General features: G+C 49.4%; 1 protein-coding gene across 2 annotated transcripts in view; it reads left to right on the forward strand.

Annotated features, from left to right (window-relative positions):
• Nucleotides 1–16,612, forward strand: part of CAMKK1 (calcium/calmodulin dependent protein kinase kinase 1) — a 110,387-nt gene that overhangs the window by 48,765 nt on the left and 45,010 nt on the right. For both annotated transcript variants that reach the window (XM_075440064.1, XM_075440063.1), the window contains 5 exons: nt 4,952–4,999; nt 6,681–6,734; nt 14,526–14,577; nt 15,143–15,276; nt 15,876–15,912. In XM_075440064.1, coding sequence (XP_075296179.1) covers nt 4,952–4,999; nt 6,681–6,734; nt 14,526–14,577; nt 15,143–15,276; nt 15,876–15,912 — 325 coding nt within the window. The remainder of the gene's footprint in view (nt 1–4,951; nt 5,000–6,680; nt 6,735–14,525; nt 14,578–15,142; nt 15,277–15,875; nt 15,913–16,612) is intronic.

The following is a 16,612-nucleotide window of genomic DNA, read 5'->3' on the forward strand; positions in this document are numbered from 1 at the left end:
CATAGAAAATAAATTGCTTCTTTGTCCTTGCTTTCCTTGGCTTTCCACATCTTTATCATAGGCCTCCTGCTTATTTGGTCAACTGGTTTGAAGCAACTGGTGTCAAGAGCTGTGAAAGGCAGTGCTTCGGTGCTGGGCTGATCCAGGTCTCATGCTCCTCCAGTCTCTGGGAGCTGCCTGGTTTTCTTCATAAGATTGTGATTTCCTTGCTGTGCACAAAGGTAAACCTGAGTGGGACCAGGGCAGTGGTGGGGACTGAGCTCCTACGCAGTGAGGGCTGGAGAGCTTCCCCTTCCAGCCACGTGAGTTCTCCAAACTAATTTCTTGTAGAGGTCTTACTGTGGTGCTCAAACTCTAGTGCTGTCTTGAAAAGATCAAAGATACTTGGAAAATATTTCTTCAAAGAAGAATCCCCCACAGGCATCATTAATTTATTTTCCTTGGATTAGTTAACCTTTATTTAAAGTTATATTTCCACCTTGTCTAAGGGCAAGGTTTGAGAGAAGGAGAAAGCCTAAAGCTGCAGTTGCAGAGGGGCTGGAAAGGGGCTGCCTTCGTCCCACTGGTCCCAGGTCCCTGTTATTCTTCTAGCCACTCTCCCAGTGATACCCCAGGGACTTGGCAGGTGCCTGAACTCCTGCATCCAGCTTTGGGGTCTCGGGTGGGTGAGCCCAGCCAGCAATGCTGAGCCTTGCTGTTGCACTTTCTGCCCAGCCGTGGCCAGTGCTCCTGCCAGCAGCCAGTTGTGGTGCTGGGCTTCCAGTTCTGCACTTGTTTTTGGATGTTGTTTAAAAATCACTTTATTTTTCTTAACTCCATGAGCTCTGGGCTTCCTGTGTGTCCTTCTCTGTCCCTGAACAACTTTCTAATTCGTATTCATTGCTGCCCCCTATACACCTTTTCTGGCTTTTATTGTCATGTTGTCTGTTTTTAGAACAGCTTTCACTTCCCCTTCTACATGGGATGAGTTTAAACCAGTGTTGTCTTCGTTATTGGCTTTTAGTCCCTAATTTTCTTTTCCATGCTTCTCTTTAAAGTGTATCTCTGAATTGCTGAAACTCATAATTCTTTTCAGACTGGTGAATTTGGGTTCTTTTAGGGGGCAAAATTCTCCGTTAGGCATGTGTGTAGGCTGTCTGATTGTTTTCAGAAATGTCTTACTTGGGAAACCAGCTCTGGCTCATCCTTCCCATCCCTATGTACCCCTCAGACAGCAAAGGCTCAATTCTCAGTTTCTCAGGGTCTCTGTCACCCAGCGGTTGCAACAGTGGATTTATGGAATTGGGCCTGGACTCTGGGCTTCACTCTGCTTTATGATTTTTGGTCAATTTTTATTTTCTGTAGCATTGATTCCCCCCGCCTTGAGTAATACCTTGGACATGTTAACAAATGGGGCATCTTGTTTTTTAAGGTGTAACAATTATTGCATGCTTGGACAGACACAGCAGACTAATTTGCTGACAGCTTTTCATGAAAGGATTTCATTAAGGTTCTTGCTCTGTTCGTGTTTATCAGCAGTTGCAAATGCATTGGAATGATGAAATCAACAGCATTGTACAATCTTATCTTTAAGAAACACTTGGCCCAAAGATAGGTGTTTTGCTCTGATAGAGGAATAAGTACAATTATCCCACTTCCTGCAGGAGAACAAATAATAACATAATAACAGCCCTACCAGTCTGCAGCGACACATGGCAGGAGTCACTCGAGCTGTGAATTGTGGTCTTTCTGCAAGGAAAATAAAAGGTAGAAAGCACCTATAATCTGGTTTGATTTTTGCTACGTTCAGCTCAAGTGCTCAAAGTGCTGCAGAAGCTGAGATGATAGTGCTTCTCACCGGTAATTATCTGGGTGGAGAGTGATGTAGGTTTTGGATCGGGCGGGGGTGTGGTGATAGCCAGTGTAAACTCTTGGAGGCTGTGCTGTGGACCCTGTCATCACCTTTCCCTGGGACCCTCTCTGGGTGTTCCCATTCCAGTATTTATTCATCCCTTTCAAAAAATCACCCCCCCAAAGGCAAGTGTCCTGGCATTGCTCACAAGCTCTATTTAGCAGCAGTGAAAGACCAGAGATGCTTCAGGTGATCAGTCTGGTGTAGGGTAAGAGTGGTAATTTCTAGCCAAAGGTAAGAGTGATGGTGGCAGGGTGACGGTCAGAGTCCAAGGAATTGGTGCATCTGACCCGGGGACAAAGCATGGTCCTTCTTCAGTTGCACTAAATGCTTTGTGAGGGAGTTTGCCCAGCTGGATGAACTACGTCCCGCACAAAGGACTCCCCTCTTTCAGGAGGGAGGGGAAAAAATGCCACCATGGCTCCCTCAACAGTGTGTTGGCAAGAAGCAGCAGCAACTTGGTGCTTTAGAGATGCCACCTTGACTTGAAACAAGGTACTGAGTGCAGACCAAAGAGTCTATGGCTACACGTAAAAGGCTGTGTTACATCATGCAAGTGATCCCTACTCAAGGGAGGAGGCCTGGTAACAGGACCTGGTCGTTGCAAGCTTGCTGGTTTGAAGAGCAGGAGATGCTGAGGTGGTTGGAGGCTTTCTCAGAGGGGTGGTCAGTTTTCCTGCCTGTCTCAGCTGCTCTGGTGAGCGTTTCCCCATCTCTGCAGGACTGCAGTTTTGCACAGGACGAGGCAAGGGGCGTGAAGCTGAGCACGGGGAAAGCCAGGGCAGGAGACATCAACAGAAAGCTGTTCCTGCTTAATTTGTGAAAATCACTGTGATGCAAAGCACAGCCTCGTGCTGGGAAGTGAATCTGCTGACACAGTGTTTGCAGAAGAATTTGTCCTCCACGTGTGTGTACCCTGGGTTCCTGGGTGCTGCCCCCTCCTTTGGGGAGAGGAGTCCATCCTACAAAGTTCAATGGGATTTTTCTTTTCCATATGTTTCGGTGGTCTTATGCTTTGCATCTTGGCTTTTGCTGGTTTGTGCTCTCTCCTCTCTTGTTGCTTCTCATTCTGATGGATTGGGTTTTGCCTTTGGAAGGACATGTGCTTTGCTAGCAGCAGAGTTAATACACGTCTATGGTCCCATTACTCACAGTTGGCTCTTCCTGCCTGTCAAGGTGCTGGAAAAAATCTTCCTTCACTGGAAAGAAGATCAAGATTTAAGTCGTTCCTTGTATTAGTGACAAGCCACTGCTTGCAAGCTTAAAAAGTCATCAGTTCCCCATTCCTTTATTCTCCTTCACTGTGATGACTGCTTGTGTTAGGAGTGTTTTCTGGTTGGTGATGAGGAATAGTCAAAATCATCATCTACCGTAACTGTGCTCTAATGCATCCCAACAGGCAGAGGAGTTTTCAGTGGGGATACTGCACAGGGCCGGGGCTGTAACAGCCCCTCTTCTTACAAACAGACTGAAGGAATCTGGCACCACTTTGCTGTCCTGGCGCTGCTTCTGTAGATTGCAGGGCTATTTTGAGGTTTATGGAATGACTAATCTACCTGCCTGTGTGTTTGATATCAGCTTTGTTACCAAAGAAGTACCTGGTGCAGAGGTTGGAAGTGAATTTCCAGCCTGCTTTGGTGCTTGGTTGTCTCGGGGAAATACTGTGTTCAGAAATGCTGCCTGGGGAAGGGTATCCATCTAAAGCTCAGCCCACACCATGTGCTGTGGTTGGCTCCCCCCTTCCCTCACCCCCCCGAGTTTGGGGCTCTCCCCTCCCCTGCAATGCACTGAAGTGCTGTCTGTTAAGTCAGGACCGAGGCAAAAGCCACTGCATCCCACCCTCTGCAGTGCCGGTGCTGCAGAGATCCCCACGAGAGCCGTCTGACTCTTTGCCAGGAGCTTTGTGTGGCAGCAAGGTGCACGCTGTCCTGCTGCAGACCCCGTTGCAGTGGCCAAGCTGGGCAGGTCCCCTGGGTGCTCCTGGGCCGCCGCAGTGAGAGCTCGGTGCGGGCAGTGCATGGTGCTCACCCTGCGCTCCTGGTCTTGAGCCACCTGGGATTCTGCAGCATCTGCGATGTTGTTCTTGTAATTAATGAGGGTGCAGGGGGTCAGCTCCAAGTGAAATGAAGCTGTGGAGGTTTTGCTGCTCCTGTGGAAGTGTTTTCCTTTAGGTGGTACGGTACTGAAGGAAGGGTGGATTTAACATCAGATGACTGCATGGTGCTGCTGTTCCACCTTGCTTTCCAGCGGTCGATGCCTGGGGCCACCATCACTCCCTGCGCTGCTCCTGGTCGGCTGAGTAACTCGGCACCCCATCATTACACCCTTGTCACGTCTTGCGGGGGGTCTGCGTCCGCCACCCTCCCACCCCTTGGGGTTTCAGTGCTGGATAGCTTGCAAACAGAGATCAGACCTGCTTAGGGGTGATTTATTTTAGGCAATACTGTATCAGCTTAGGGGAATGCATTAGTGTTTGTGTTGCATAGCCAAGGAGCTTGGCTCCATGTGCTCTCCTCGAAGACCAGCCTGTGGTTCAGGTGAGGGGTCCTCCGGGTGCAGCCCCAGCCTTCACACATGGCCTGCAGAGGGTCCCTGTCTTTGCCAGGCTGCTGTTGGGATGGCTACGGGCTCACACTGTGACCTTGGGGCTGGCGTGGATGCCTGCGTGCTGGGAGCCGCCAGCTCACGAGAGCCCTGTGGAGCTGGGACTGGGTGTTTTCTGCTTGATGTTAAGCACAGTCTGATGTAGATGGTTAACGTAAAGAAGACAGAGGCTGCTGTCAGGCTCTCCAGGCCGAACCTGGAGCGATGCTGGGGGCTCAGGGTGGAGGGGCCTCTGGCATTACACCAGCACAACCAGAGGCAGAATTCAGCCCATGATTGCTTTCTCCTGGGCCGTCAAAAAAAAAATAAAAATACAGTGCTTATAGCTTAACATATACCAGTTTAAATAAGATTTAGTCTTTCATTATTCAGCACTCTGCCTCTACTTGATACTGATTCAAACTCAGTCGTTTCCTTTTACTAGTACTCTAATTATGTTCTCATTTTGATCTGCAGGACTGCGTGCAATTGAACCAGTACAAGCTGCAGAGTGAAATAGGCAAGGTACGTTACTGGAGCTTGTGCTTGTCACAAGCAACCTGCACGCACACACACAAGTACGGGTGGAAACTGGCCAAGATTCCTTGCAATTTGTTTGTTTTGGGTTTTTTGTTTGGTTTTTTTGCCTTGTTTGAGCAAGGTTTGTTCAAGGTCAAAGTGTAGCTACTTCCTCTAAAATCTAAATTTATTTTCCTTCCCTCTGAAGGTGGTTAAGCTGGCTCCCTTCCAGGGTGTTTGCTTGCCAAATGTAACACTGAGAGCCTTTGATGCATTAATACAGCCCAACAAGGAAATAAAACCAAAAAAAGATCAGGGCAGTTGTTTGGTCCCCATCAGGACTAGTTTAAGTTTTTTATGTCCATGAATGAAATGCTAGTCTAATTCTAGTCCACATTTAAAAGCTGCAGAATGATTCAGAAGAGATTCCTCCAAAGTTATTTAGAGGTCTGGGCTAGTGAGCAGTTCAGACACTTGCGCATTTGGACATCTGCCACCATTGCAGATGGGTCCACGAGTGACAGTGCTGTCTGGAAGCTGTACCTACCTTTGCAATGGGAACACTGCAGTCAGAAGGGACTGTACCCTGAGCTGCAGAGACCTTCACCGAAAACTTCATTAGCCCAAACTCCTCTCCAAAGCGAGAGGCCCTAGGCTGTCGGAGGAGGCACTTTTCCTGTGCGCCCAGTGGGCTATCTGCTTGGCTGCTGGCAGTCAGGGTGTGAGGCTGGAGATACCACTGCTGGTGTCATGTGAAACACACACAGCTCCAGACCCACTTACGGTGTGTAATTGGCCTAGGAATGATTGAAGGAGAGTGTGAGGCCTTCTCTGGGGTGGATTTGCCCCTGCCTCATCCTTCCCTGCAGGCCACAGCGAGCAGATCAGCACCCTGAGGTTGGTGGGGGGTCTGCTGGACCTGCTGTACTTCTGGATCAGCCAGACGGCTTGTCGGTCTCTTCTGAGACCTGGACCTTCGTTCCAGCTCTCAGTGATGTCAAGAGAAATGTTTTGAAGGCTGTAGTGTTCATTCCACTCATTTAATCAACAGGTATCTGTCAGGGATGATACCTAGCCATGGTGTCATGTCTCACTTGCATAAAATGTATAGTATTGACACGGAACAGTGAAAAAACGATGGTTTGGAGGGAGTTTGGCTTCAGGTTGTCAGTGGAGCTGTGGGTACAGCGGTGATCCAGGTCTGCATCTGCCTGGGCAACAGGTGGTTGGAGGAAAGTAGGCAGCCGGTCCTCACTGAAGTACATTTGCTGTCAAGAGATGGAGAGGCTACCTGCTGAAAATGGTCTTGCATAGAAGTACAGGAAAGGTGTTCATGCAGAATTTCCAAACTTGCACAAAAAAAATCTGCTTGAAAATTATTTTCTCTGCTCCCCACCCATGTTTGAGTTAAGACTGACACAGTGGCTTTGCCTCAGGGCAGGAGGCCATGGGCTGACACTCAGCTCTTCCGAACATTGTCAAGCCTCAGATGCCCCGTGGCTGCAACAGAGCTGCCAAAATGTACGACCTTGCTGCGGGGTCACATCACCTGCGGGCTTTGCTCGAGGTTAGGAGCCTTGAAGGGCTGCTTTTCCCCATGTGCCAAGGCCATGGTCTACCAGCCTTGAGCAGCAAGGAGACAAAGTGAAGCTGCTGAACTGACTGTGCAACTTGTGTTTATTTTTAGGGTTCCTATGGTGTTGTGAAACTGGCCTACAATGAGAACGATGACAAGTATTATGTAAGTGTCTCGCTCCTCCACTCCTCGCTGCTATTGCTGCTCCTCGTTTCATTTTGCACCCCTGAGATCTAGGTCCCCCCTGCCTTGCTGCTTTTAGCATATGCATTTCTGATTCAGGTGGCATGCAAGGAATCGAGCCTCTCCACTGGGCATGGAGCAACACACTGCTGCCTGCACGCCTGCTCGCGTGCAGTGCCGAGCGGGAGGGAAATCGGGTGGGCTGCCTTACATAACAGGCAGGGATCTCGGAGGCAGGCTGCAGAAGTGTGTGGCTGATTTGTCTTGACATTTTCTAGCTATGAAGCAGGTCACCTGAAATTAGAGGCGTGTGGGTGGTGGCATTCAGCACCTGCTGTGCATTGGAAGACTGGCCTGGAATGAGCAGGCGTGTTTTGTAAGGCAATGGGGGCGTTGATCAGAAGGATGCTGGACAGCATGGCCCAGCTGAGCAGGGCCTGGCTCCCTTGCATCCCTACCCCCTTGCAGGATGCCTCGCTGTACACTGAACGGGACATTGCTGTCAGGTCGTGAGGTGTAGGATGTGCAGCAGAAGATGAGTCTGGGCTTTTAAATCCTTTGCTGAGCTGAAGCCAGAGTTGGAGGATTTCAGATTCAAAAAGGCAGCTTATGCTGAAGGCTCCTTGTCTGTCCCTCCCCTGTCAGAGGCAGGCAAATCCTAACTGTCCCAGCTGGGATTCCTGCAAAATCTACTTGTGGAGATGTGCTCATGTCCCTGGGCTTGCTCTATGGCAAGTTTTGCTCATGCTGAAAGCAGGAGCTGGGCAGCTGGCGAAAGGAAAACCGCCTTGCTGTGTGTGGCTGTGCCTGAAGGCTTGTGGAAACAGTTTTGAGCAGTTTCTGGTGGATGCCAGGGCAGATACCTGCCGAGCAGAGCTGGGTGGTTATAGTGCTGTTGAACCTGAACCCAGCTGTGCTCGATGCAGCCGTGCCAGTCTGGCCCTGCACTTCAGCTGCTGCTCCATACCATGTTTGGTGAGAGGAGTCTTGCTTTTGCTGCCACGATGGAGTGTCCTCACATCGGGGAAAATGGGCCCATCAGAGCACCCGGCCATTCTCATGTGCTGCTGCCTGTCCCAGTGCACAGAGCTGTTGGCCTTGGCACAAATGGGAATAAGAATATGCCTTGGAGGTGTAAAGCGTGCTCATTCCCTGCTACTCCCCTACTGTTGGATTTATAGGTGACATACCAGGTTGGAGGCACCAGGTGGGAGTTGCGTGCCTGTTAGTCTTTGTTAGCCCTTCCGCGCTTCCATCATGCTTGAAATTGCAGGAGAAGTGTCTTGAAATGAAGAATGGAAGAGATGAGACAAAAATCTGGACAAGGTGCCCTGGAACTGGCCAAGCAAAGGAACCGCAGTTCTTTCCATCCCCTGTGCTTTCCAAGCTGACTCACCCACTGCACCGGCGCAGTTGCTTTTTCCGATGGCTGCCTTTCTCCGCTGCCCTCTGAGTCTTCCCTCCTGTGCCCTGCAGCAGGGCGATTTTGTTCTGCAGAGAGCAATGTGCCTTCCCTGATCTCTGTGCCACCAGCATAGGCAGCGCCAGGACCAGCGGCGCAAAGTGAGCAACACATCACATCGCATTTATTTACAACTGAAAATATTTTTCCTTCGAAAATTGTAAGCTTTGTTTTGGCACTATCCTTTTGTGCTGGGAAACCTGGCGCTGCACTGCAGGCTGCCCAGGGCAGGCAGGGCAGTTGTCACAGCTTGGCAGAGGAGAGGTGGGTTTAGGTTAGCATTGCCAATGGTGCTCTGGTCCATGTTTTGGCTGTAGATTAACGCTGTGGATGTAGATTTAACTGGTCAAATCAAAGCCAAAAGTGAAAGCCTGTGTCCAGGTTAGCCTGGTGCGTGTTGTTAATCCCCTCTTAATCTCCATTTCTTTTTCTAATCTAAGCCAACACTTTAAAGCTGCTGCAGCCCGAGGGTGGCTCCAATGCCTGGGCACTTCTGTTTCAGCCTCGCTCCCTGAAGAGGGATGGGGTGCGCAGACCCCCTTATTGCTGCCAGCGTTGCAGGACACGCTCTTTGGTTCACTCTGATCCTCCTGTTGTGGGGGCTGAGGCAAGGTCTGAACCGCATCTTGGCAGCAACTCCGGGGCTGTGAAACTGATCCTGGGAGGTGTGTGGAGTGCTACAGTGGACGGAGAAGTGCGACCAGATCAAGAGCATCACAGTTTTCGCCTGCATTTTATCGCAGTGAATGTCAGCATATGGGAGAGGAAAGGGCAGATGGCTGCACTGCTGCCGAAAGGCTGTGATGCTGAAGTCTGTTTCATGTGCTCACTACCGTTTTGGCTGGGGCAGTGGGAGCTTTCCCCCTTCCCCAGCTGCAGTCACAAGCAGACAGGCTGTCACCCCTAATCCTTCCAGGTGCGCGTGCTCTTGTTTTCCAGGAAGGCAAGCCACGATGGAGACACTTTTCCAAGATGCTAAAAAAGCACAGCAGCTGGCAGACCTTTTAGAGCTTCAGAAAAATACCAGCAAGATGCATAACTGGCTAATAGTTTCTTAGCTCCCCACACCTCCTGGTGCGTCTGACCCACGTGCTGTCCCAGCTCCGAGATGGCTTCTGTGCTGCTCTGCTTATCGCTCCCACCCGAGGCCACGTTGCAGCAATGCACCCTGACCCCCAGGGATACCTAATGCAACTGCCTGTTACCAGCAGTTAGTAGAAGCAATTGAACTTCTGACAGTTGGGGAGGGCCTTTTCTGTGTGTTTATTTTTCCTCAGATTTAGCTCCGGAGTGTTGTTTTTCTCTTAGTAGTAAAAAGCAGTAACAGATAATTGTAGCAAATCAGCCCTTGGTGAGCAGCCTGCAATAACCGATTCACATGTGCAATGTTTCAGCATGAGGCCAGGGTATTGCTGCCTGCTTTGTTTTCTTTAAGCTAGTGTGCTGCAATAAAAAGGAGCAAAACTTTAAAGAAAGCAAAAAAATTTGATTTTGGAATACAATTCAGTGTGTGACTCTGTATTCTTGCTGAGGCATGGGGCCCTTTGCTAGCTCTCTTTGTAAAGACAGAGTTCATAGGTACCAGGAGCTGTATCTAGCTCCTGTCAAAGCAAAAGGGAAGATTTCTGTTGCTTTAATGAGTTTTGGATCTGGCTTAGAATTAGGAAAAACTCTCGAAAAAAAGCTGATCACCACATTTGGGAAAAATGTAGATGAGTTGTATTTACTTTGTGGTTTTTTTACCTTCCATGAAAGATGAGCAAGTGCTTCCAAGAGCTTTATCCTTCTTTGCTGTGAACAACCGCAGTGCTGTGGAAGGCTGTGTGCTGGCTTACATCAGCAGATGCAGGGAACATATTAGACCGAGGAAACTGAACTTTCAGCACCAACTATGTGACCTGCTGCTGCTTCCACGGAGCAGACTCTGTTGGGATGCAGAGCTGGCTCCCAGAGCAGAGGCCCCTGCCACTGCGCTCGGTCCCTGCTGGTGCTGGGACACGTGAAGCTGCTACAGCAGCATTCACGGGGCTCTGCCAAGGAACCCTTCACAGCTGGAAAGGTTTCAGTGTCTCAGTTTGCTGGAGATGCTTTGACAGTGACTAGGGGAGAAAAAGAACAGCAGCCAAGCTCTGTGAAAAAGCAGCAGATAAAAAGCAAAGGCAAATGTGTCCAGGCAGAGATCTAGTCTGGAGTCATTGTGCTCATGGAATTTGATTCTGTGATGCCTTGGGTCATGTCTCCTTCTTATTTTCAATCTCTAAATCAGCTTGCAAGGAAAAGTGGTTATGATGGACATTTGTTACGCTACTTCTGGACAAAGCAATAGCATTGTATGTTGTCAGTGGGTTTCTCTTTTCTCTTTTTATTCTTTTTTAATCTGGTTTCCTAAGAAACAAGATTTGTGTGATTGTGCTCTCTGCCTCTGTTTGTACCTAACAACCTTTGCATGGAGGGCTGTTTTCTACTAACTCTCAATGATGAGGAGAAATTCCTTCCGAGTTTATGAAAAGAGACAGCTCAACAAAGTGCTGCTGCTGAGGAGAAAGTGGCCAGCAGCAAGCCTTGAACTTTCTAGCCCCTGGAGAATCCACTTTGGTTCCCATCCAGGCAGGAAGGGAAGGCACGGCTCCCATGTTACTCATCCTCTTGCTCACATAACAGCTACTGAACCAGTGCCAGCTGTGCTCCAGTGCGGTGAGGACCAGGGAAATGATCTCTGGTTTACTTTAACACACCCTGTCCTGCTCAGCAGCGGGATTGAGAGGAGCTGGGTCACCCAGGGTAAGAGCAGGAGCCTCTGGGAGATGGCTAGAGGCAGGCGAGCGTGGCTGCTCCGGGAAGGCATCCCAGCTTCGGTGCTACCAGCCCAGGGCATCACGGCATGGATGGGGCGCAGCCTGCCGATGTAGTTCTGCTGCTGACATGACAAATGGTGTCTCGAACAAAAGGTGACAAATGCAGGAGCAGGATTTTAGGGGCATGGCAGCTAAGCCTGTCTGGTTTAGGCTTTTCTCTTGGTGTGTAGTGCTCATCTCTCCTTGCAGAGATTCCTTCTTGGCCACTTTCTCTGAGGGATGTCATTGTTCAGACAGGACGGGTGAGGAAGGGCTGGAAAAGCTTTCTGGTCTGCTCAGCGCTGCCACAGGGCACTGTCATGCACTAGCAGAGGATTTAGGTGGGTAGTAGTGACCTTTGAGCAACATCCAGCTCCGCTGAAACCTGCATGTAGGGACTGTGCATAGGTCTTCTGCCCTTGCAGCACAAGTCTCTCTGTTATCAAATCAAATGATATCCTACATGCTGCGAGAGCATCACAAGGGACAGGTGATAGGTTCCCTTGGCTCAATTCATTTTATCACCTTTCCCTCCCCCAAATAATGGCCATTTTGCTGTTGTCATTACCAGCAGCAGGATGCAGGCTCAAGGTCTCGCTGTTGTGAAAGCTGCTCCAGGCATCCCTCTTCTTCATAAACCTGGGATCCCCTTTCCCTCAGGCATCCTCACAAAGTGGCTTCCCTGTGGCTTCCAGCTGCAAGGTTGCTAGGAATAGTGCAGTAAACTTAGATAATAAACGTACATCAAAGGAAAGCACACGGTCCCCGCTGCCTCTGAGGAAAATATCATGACCCGTGTCCATGTGTGAATAGTCGGAAGGAAGGTGGGTGCAGGGGCATGTGTGGAGGAAACCTCCTCCAGGCTCCCTCTTTTCCTGAGGAAGCTGAAGCAATGCTTGCCAGTGCAAAGGGAAAATCCCTCGGCTTGGCTCTGAGCTGGTTCTTTATCAGAAAGACATTATCTGGGTAATTAGCTCTGCCTGTGAGTACAAATGTCTTTGGCTCTTTCATGCATGTGAGCCCGGAAGGAGAGGTTTGCTGAAGCATCCCCGTGTTGCTCCTGTTATGTGCAGCTTCAGTTCAGCGAGGAAGCCTTGTCCTGCCAGCTCGTGCTGTAATTAATGTGGGGCTTCACTGCCATGTGTTCTCTTCTCTGCCCTTGTGATAATTTAAGTGGCTCTGGCCCGCTGCATGCTGAAGTTTGCTCTTCATCCCCCGTTTGCATTTGAAAGCACAGCGGGACAAGTCCTCTCTTCTGATCCAGCCCTGCTTGTGTAGTAGCAGATACCGGTGCTTTGAAGTTGGTATAAGCATGTCCTGGGGCTTCTTCCACAGCAACAGAGGTGTTTTACGGTCAGCTCACCTACGATACAGTAACCCCCACTCATCTCCCCATCACCCCTCATAGTATCCTTCAAGGAGTTTGGGTGACAGCAATAGCTCTTGTTCCTTCCATTTCTGTCCCTGAGAGCAATTCTTGTCTTTGCTATTGCTCTTCTCCAAGACTGCTCCCTCCAGCCTCTCCCCAGAGCCTGCCCTGGGAAGGCCTAGCCTGATGCAGGTGTGGCTGGTGGTGATGGTTCAGTTCCTCGGGCTGGGTTCCCCAAGCATTGATGCAACTTGGGAGCTTTCAGCAGCAAATTGCATCTTCTATTTCTTCTTTTTCTAAAGCTCCTTGCCAGAAGGCAGGGAGGACTCAAGGTAGGATTGGAGCAAGGGAAGCCACCTCCTTGCGGGCTGGCGATAGTTGAAAGAGAAATAAGTGTACCAATTCCTTTTATTTTTTTCCCATAAATTTTCATTATGGAGAGATAAAAGTAGGGAGTGTAGGAAGTCCTCCAGACTTGGTCCTGGCCGTCCTTAGAGGGGGTTGCGCACATCTTGGATCCTCTTTCAGCAAACCATGAATCATTTGGCTGTCTGTATTGGAGACAGCACTGTGCTAAGTAGAAGATAAGCAATTCTGAGTCTGTCTCTCAACATTGTTGTTTCCAACAGTTGACTCAGGAGCTGTCAGGCAGAGTTGAGAACTACACAGTGTCTCTTCTCAATTACATGGGTGCAAATCCAGAGGATTTCACTGGATCAGTACCAAAAATAACAATCCTTTCAGCTGTGAACCTGGCTGCAGCAGGAGCACTGATGGGAGGTGGGGGTCCTGAGGTGTGCCGTGGCATCACTGCCAGGAAAAACAGCTCAGGAAGGAGCTCACTGAAATGGTTTTGGTGACCTGTTACTGGTGTACTTGTTAAAAATAGGTAGCGTGCAGAGCCCCTGCCTCTGTGGTATTAATGCAAAATTCTTAGGCATTTGACTGTGTCCTGCAGCAGTCCTTGGTTAATTATATTTTGCAGGGGTCACTCCAGTGTGAATTACAGATTTGGATCTTAATTAATAGGAGTAACTACCTATTTTAGGGGAAGGATTGAGTGACCATCCAGGTCCTGCGTGCATAGGCTGTTTTCCTAAGCAAATTATACCGTGAGCTGGTTTCTCATGAAATATTTATCTGCTGAGCACTCAGGGCTGTTTGAGTGGCCCTCAAAAAGGTTATTAACGTACAGAGCAGATGGAGACGCAGAGACTGTTTATTAAATTCAGATTGCCTTTTGCCACTATGCTAATGCCAATTGGATGGCAGAAAAAAATTACCCTGACCTCCTCCCACACCTCAGCTGCCTGGGATTGTAACGGTGCAGCATATGACCGGGTACGAGAAGGGAGGGAAGCCGTTGGCAAAAACTCACTTCCCGCCCTGTGCCTTCACTGTGCTCCTGCGCAGACCTGGCTCCGCTGTTTCTGATGCTGCAGGGAAGGATGCCTGTGAAGTGTCTCACTCGTGGTCTTGGGCATGGTGCTGGATCACGCTGCAGGTGCTTTGTATTGCTCTGGCAGCATGGAGGAGGTTTGTGCAGCAAAAGTAGTTTCTGAGAATGCAAAAGGCTTCCCCAGGCAGTGCAGAGCTGTCGGAAGGCTGTGTCCTCACCCTGTTCCAGGTCTGTGATGTAGGTTGAAAGGGTACTAGCGGTATGGCCGTGACACTCCAGCTCTTTTCCTTCCTAGACCTTCTGGCAAAGTAAAGGTGGAGCAGCCTGGAAGTGGCTCTGACTTGCAGCATGGCCATAGCATCATCCAAAACAGCAAGTACAGAAAGATCAACTAGAGGAGCCCACGTCCTCTCTTAAGCTCCTGCCCCGAATGCAGAAATTGGTCTCGTTTTTCTTTGTCCAGTTTAAAATAAATCAAAACTGTTTATTTTTTTTATGGGGAAAAGATGAATGAAACAAATAATTAGCAGTGCCTCTAGGAAAGCCTGGGTCAGCATGTCTATTGTGGCCACCACTAACCAGGAGACCACTACTCTAGGATGAGGAACAAACCTGAGGCAGTCCCTGATGCCCAGCATGCTGTCAGGTCACAGCAATGAGCACTTTGGCTCTTGTTCAGTTTTAACACTGCTTTTTCTTCTTCCTTCAGGCTATGAAAGTCCTCTCAAAAAAGAAGCTCTTGAAGCAGTATGGATTTCCACGTGGGTATCTCGCATGTAAAGGTCTGCCTGTTGTCCTCAGCCAGGCAAATCTCTCTGTAGAAACGTTATCTGCAAGGACCATGGAACTTGGCCTCATTTGAAAGCTGCCCAAGTAGTTGGGGGCTGGTTAAAATGCAGTGGGCAATGAAAGGGCAGGCACAACCACAGGGAAATTCAATGCACTCAGTAATTAGGTTCCTGGCTTTGATTTTCTGAGTGTCTTTGAAGTGCTGACTCTTCCATGTTCACCATCTGTAAAGCCTAATTAAGTGCTGGAAGTTAGGCAGGGGCTCTTCTACCCCCTCAAATGGCACCTGGTTCCAGTGGCAGGGTCACAGGACCTGGCAAACAGACCAGGCTGGCTGGGAAGCTGGGAGGAACTGGTCTGAATGGGGCTTGGAAATCTCAGTTCCAGGTGGAGACTAATGCTTTGGGATGGTAACAAGGTGATGACATCTTCCAGAATAGCTGGAGGTATCTGCAGGGGCGCCAGTGTCTGCTCACTCCTGCATGCCAGGTGCTGCTGAAAAATGAGTTGTTCTTTGCTGCGTTATCACACTTGCAGGTCGGCCTCCTCCCAGAGGGTCAAAATCATCCTCCGGAGAGCAGCCAAAACCCATGGCACCACTGGACAGAATCTATCAGGAAATAGCCATCTTAAAGAAACTGGACCATGTCAACATCGTTAAACTGATAGAGGTGAGCTGCTTCTCCACCCCAAGTTACACTCAGAGAAGTCTGATTTGTATTGCAACAAGAAGACCTTTCTTCAACTGCTCCTACTTCAGCCAAAATTGGTTTAAAATAGTTGTTCAGAAATTTAGGCTGATGATTCCAAGCAAGATCATACCAATTACGTCTGGCAAACTGACATACTTATCCTGGGCTTTGGGCTGGTGCCTAAGAGAAGGCGGCTGGCTGTGCTGGTAGAAATAGCAGCAACCTTTGACCAGTGAAACTTATGTGTAGTCAAGCCTGGGAAGGTGCACAAGTGCAAGGCTTCAGTGCCATTTTCAGTGTTGGCTGAGGTCAGGTTAGGGCAAGTGGTGCCTGTATTGGTAGGCTGTTTCTCCAAATACAGGCAGAAGCCCAGATTTTTCTGGAGACAGGAAAAATCTGTGTCCTTCAAAGCAGGATTCTCTGCAATAATCTCTGAATATTAGCCTAAGTCGTTCTCAATGCTCTGCAGCTCAGCACAATGTACAGGGCGCAGTAAAATGTTATTTGATTAAAAATCTCTTTTTTTCTGCTGTTTTTCTTTTTCCCCTTTCCGCTTATCTTTCTGTTATCAATTGCAGGTCCTTGATGATCCTGCAGAGGACAACTTGTACATGGGTATGTGAGTCATTACAATCTAACAGGACTCTCTGGGCTTAGACCTAGTGATGCAAGTAACACGTACCGGGGCTCAGGGTCAGTAGCGGGAGGAAAGTTGTACCAGCTTCAGCAGGCTGATATTTTTCCAGAAAGTTAAAAGCCTGCGAAGGCAGGTGAGATGGAAGGGCCCCTTGCAGTAGGGTAAGGCAGCCTTGTGTATTAACGCAGCTGCACCCATCTCCTTACCATGGGGACACTAAAAAGATGTGGCAGCAGCTCTGCCCTGTGTATATGTCAGTTCCTAAAGCCAGGAGAGAAGGGAAAGGTGCAGGATGGTTTTTCATCCTCCTGGTAAAAGGATGGTCCCTCCAGACTCCTCCTGATAGTGGTGGTGACTCTGGAAAGCAGTCTTGTCTTGGGGTGTTCCCTGTTAACCCTGCAGAGACACTGACCACCCTGCTGAGCCTTGGGACCTCCTAAGACAGCAGCACTCCTGCCTTTGGCCTCTCAGCCCGGACCCTTCCATGGGCTGCACAGATGGGAGGCCATAGCTGACCGTAGATTTATGCGGAGTGTGGGGAATTTCCACCCATTCTGTCTTCCTCTTCCCCCAAGCCTTGGAAGTGGCAGCCACAGCCTAACCCCAGTTTGGGCAAAACCTGGAGGGACAGGCCTGGGAGGCAGTGAGGTGCCCTCTGACATGGGCCAGAGGAAGGGC

The sequence above is a fragment of the Opisthocomus hoazin genome, chromosome 20, assembly GCF_030867145.1.
Source record: "Opisthocomus hoazin isolate bOpiHoa1 chromosome 20, bOpiHoa1.hap1, whole genome shotgun sequence".
Classification (NCBI taxonomy): Eukaryota; Metazoa; Chordata; class Aves; order Opisthocomiformes; family Opisthocomidae; genus Opisthocomus; species Opisthocomus hoazin.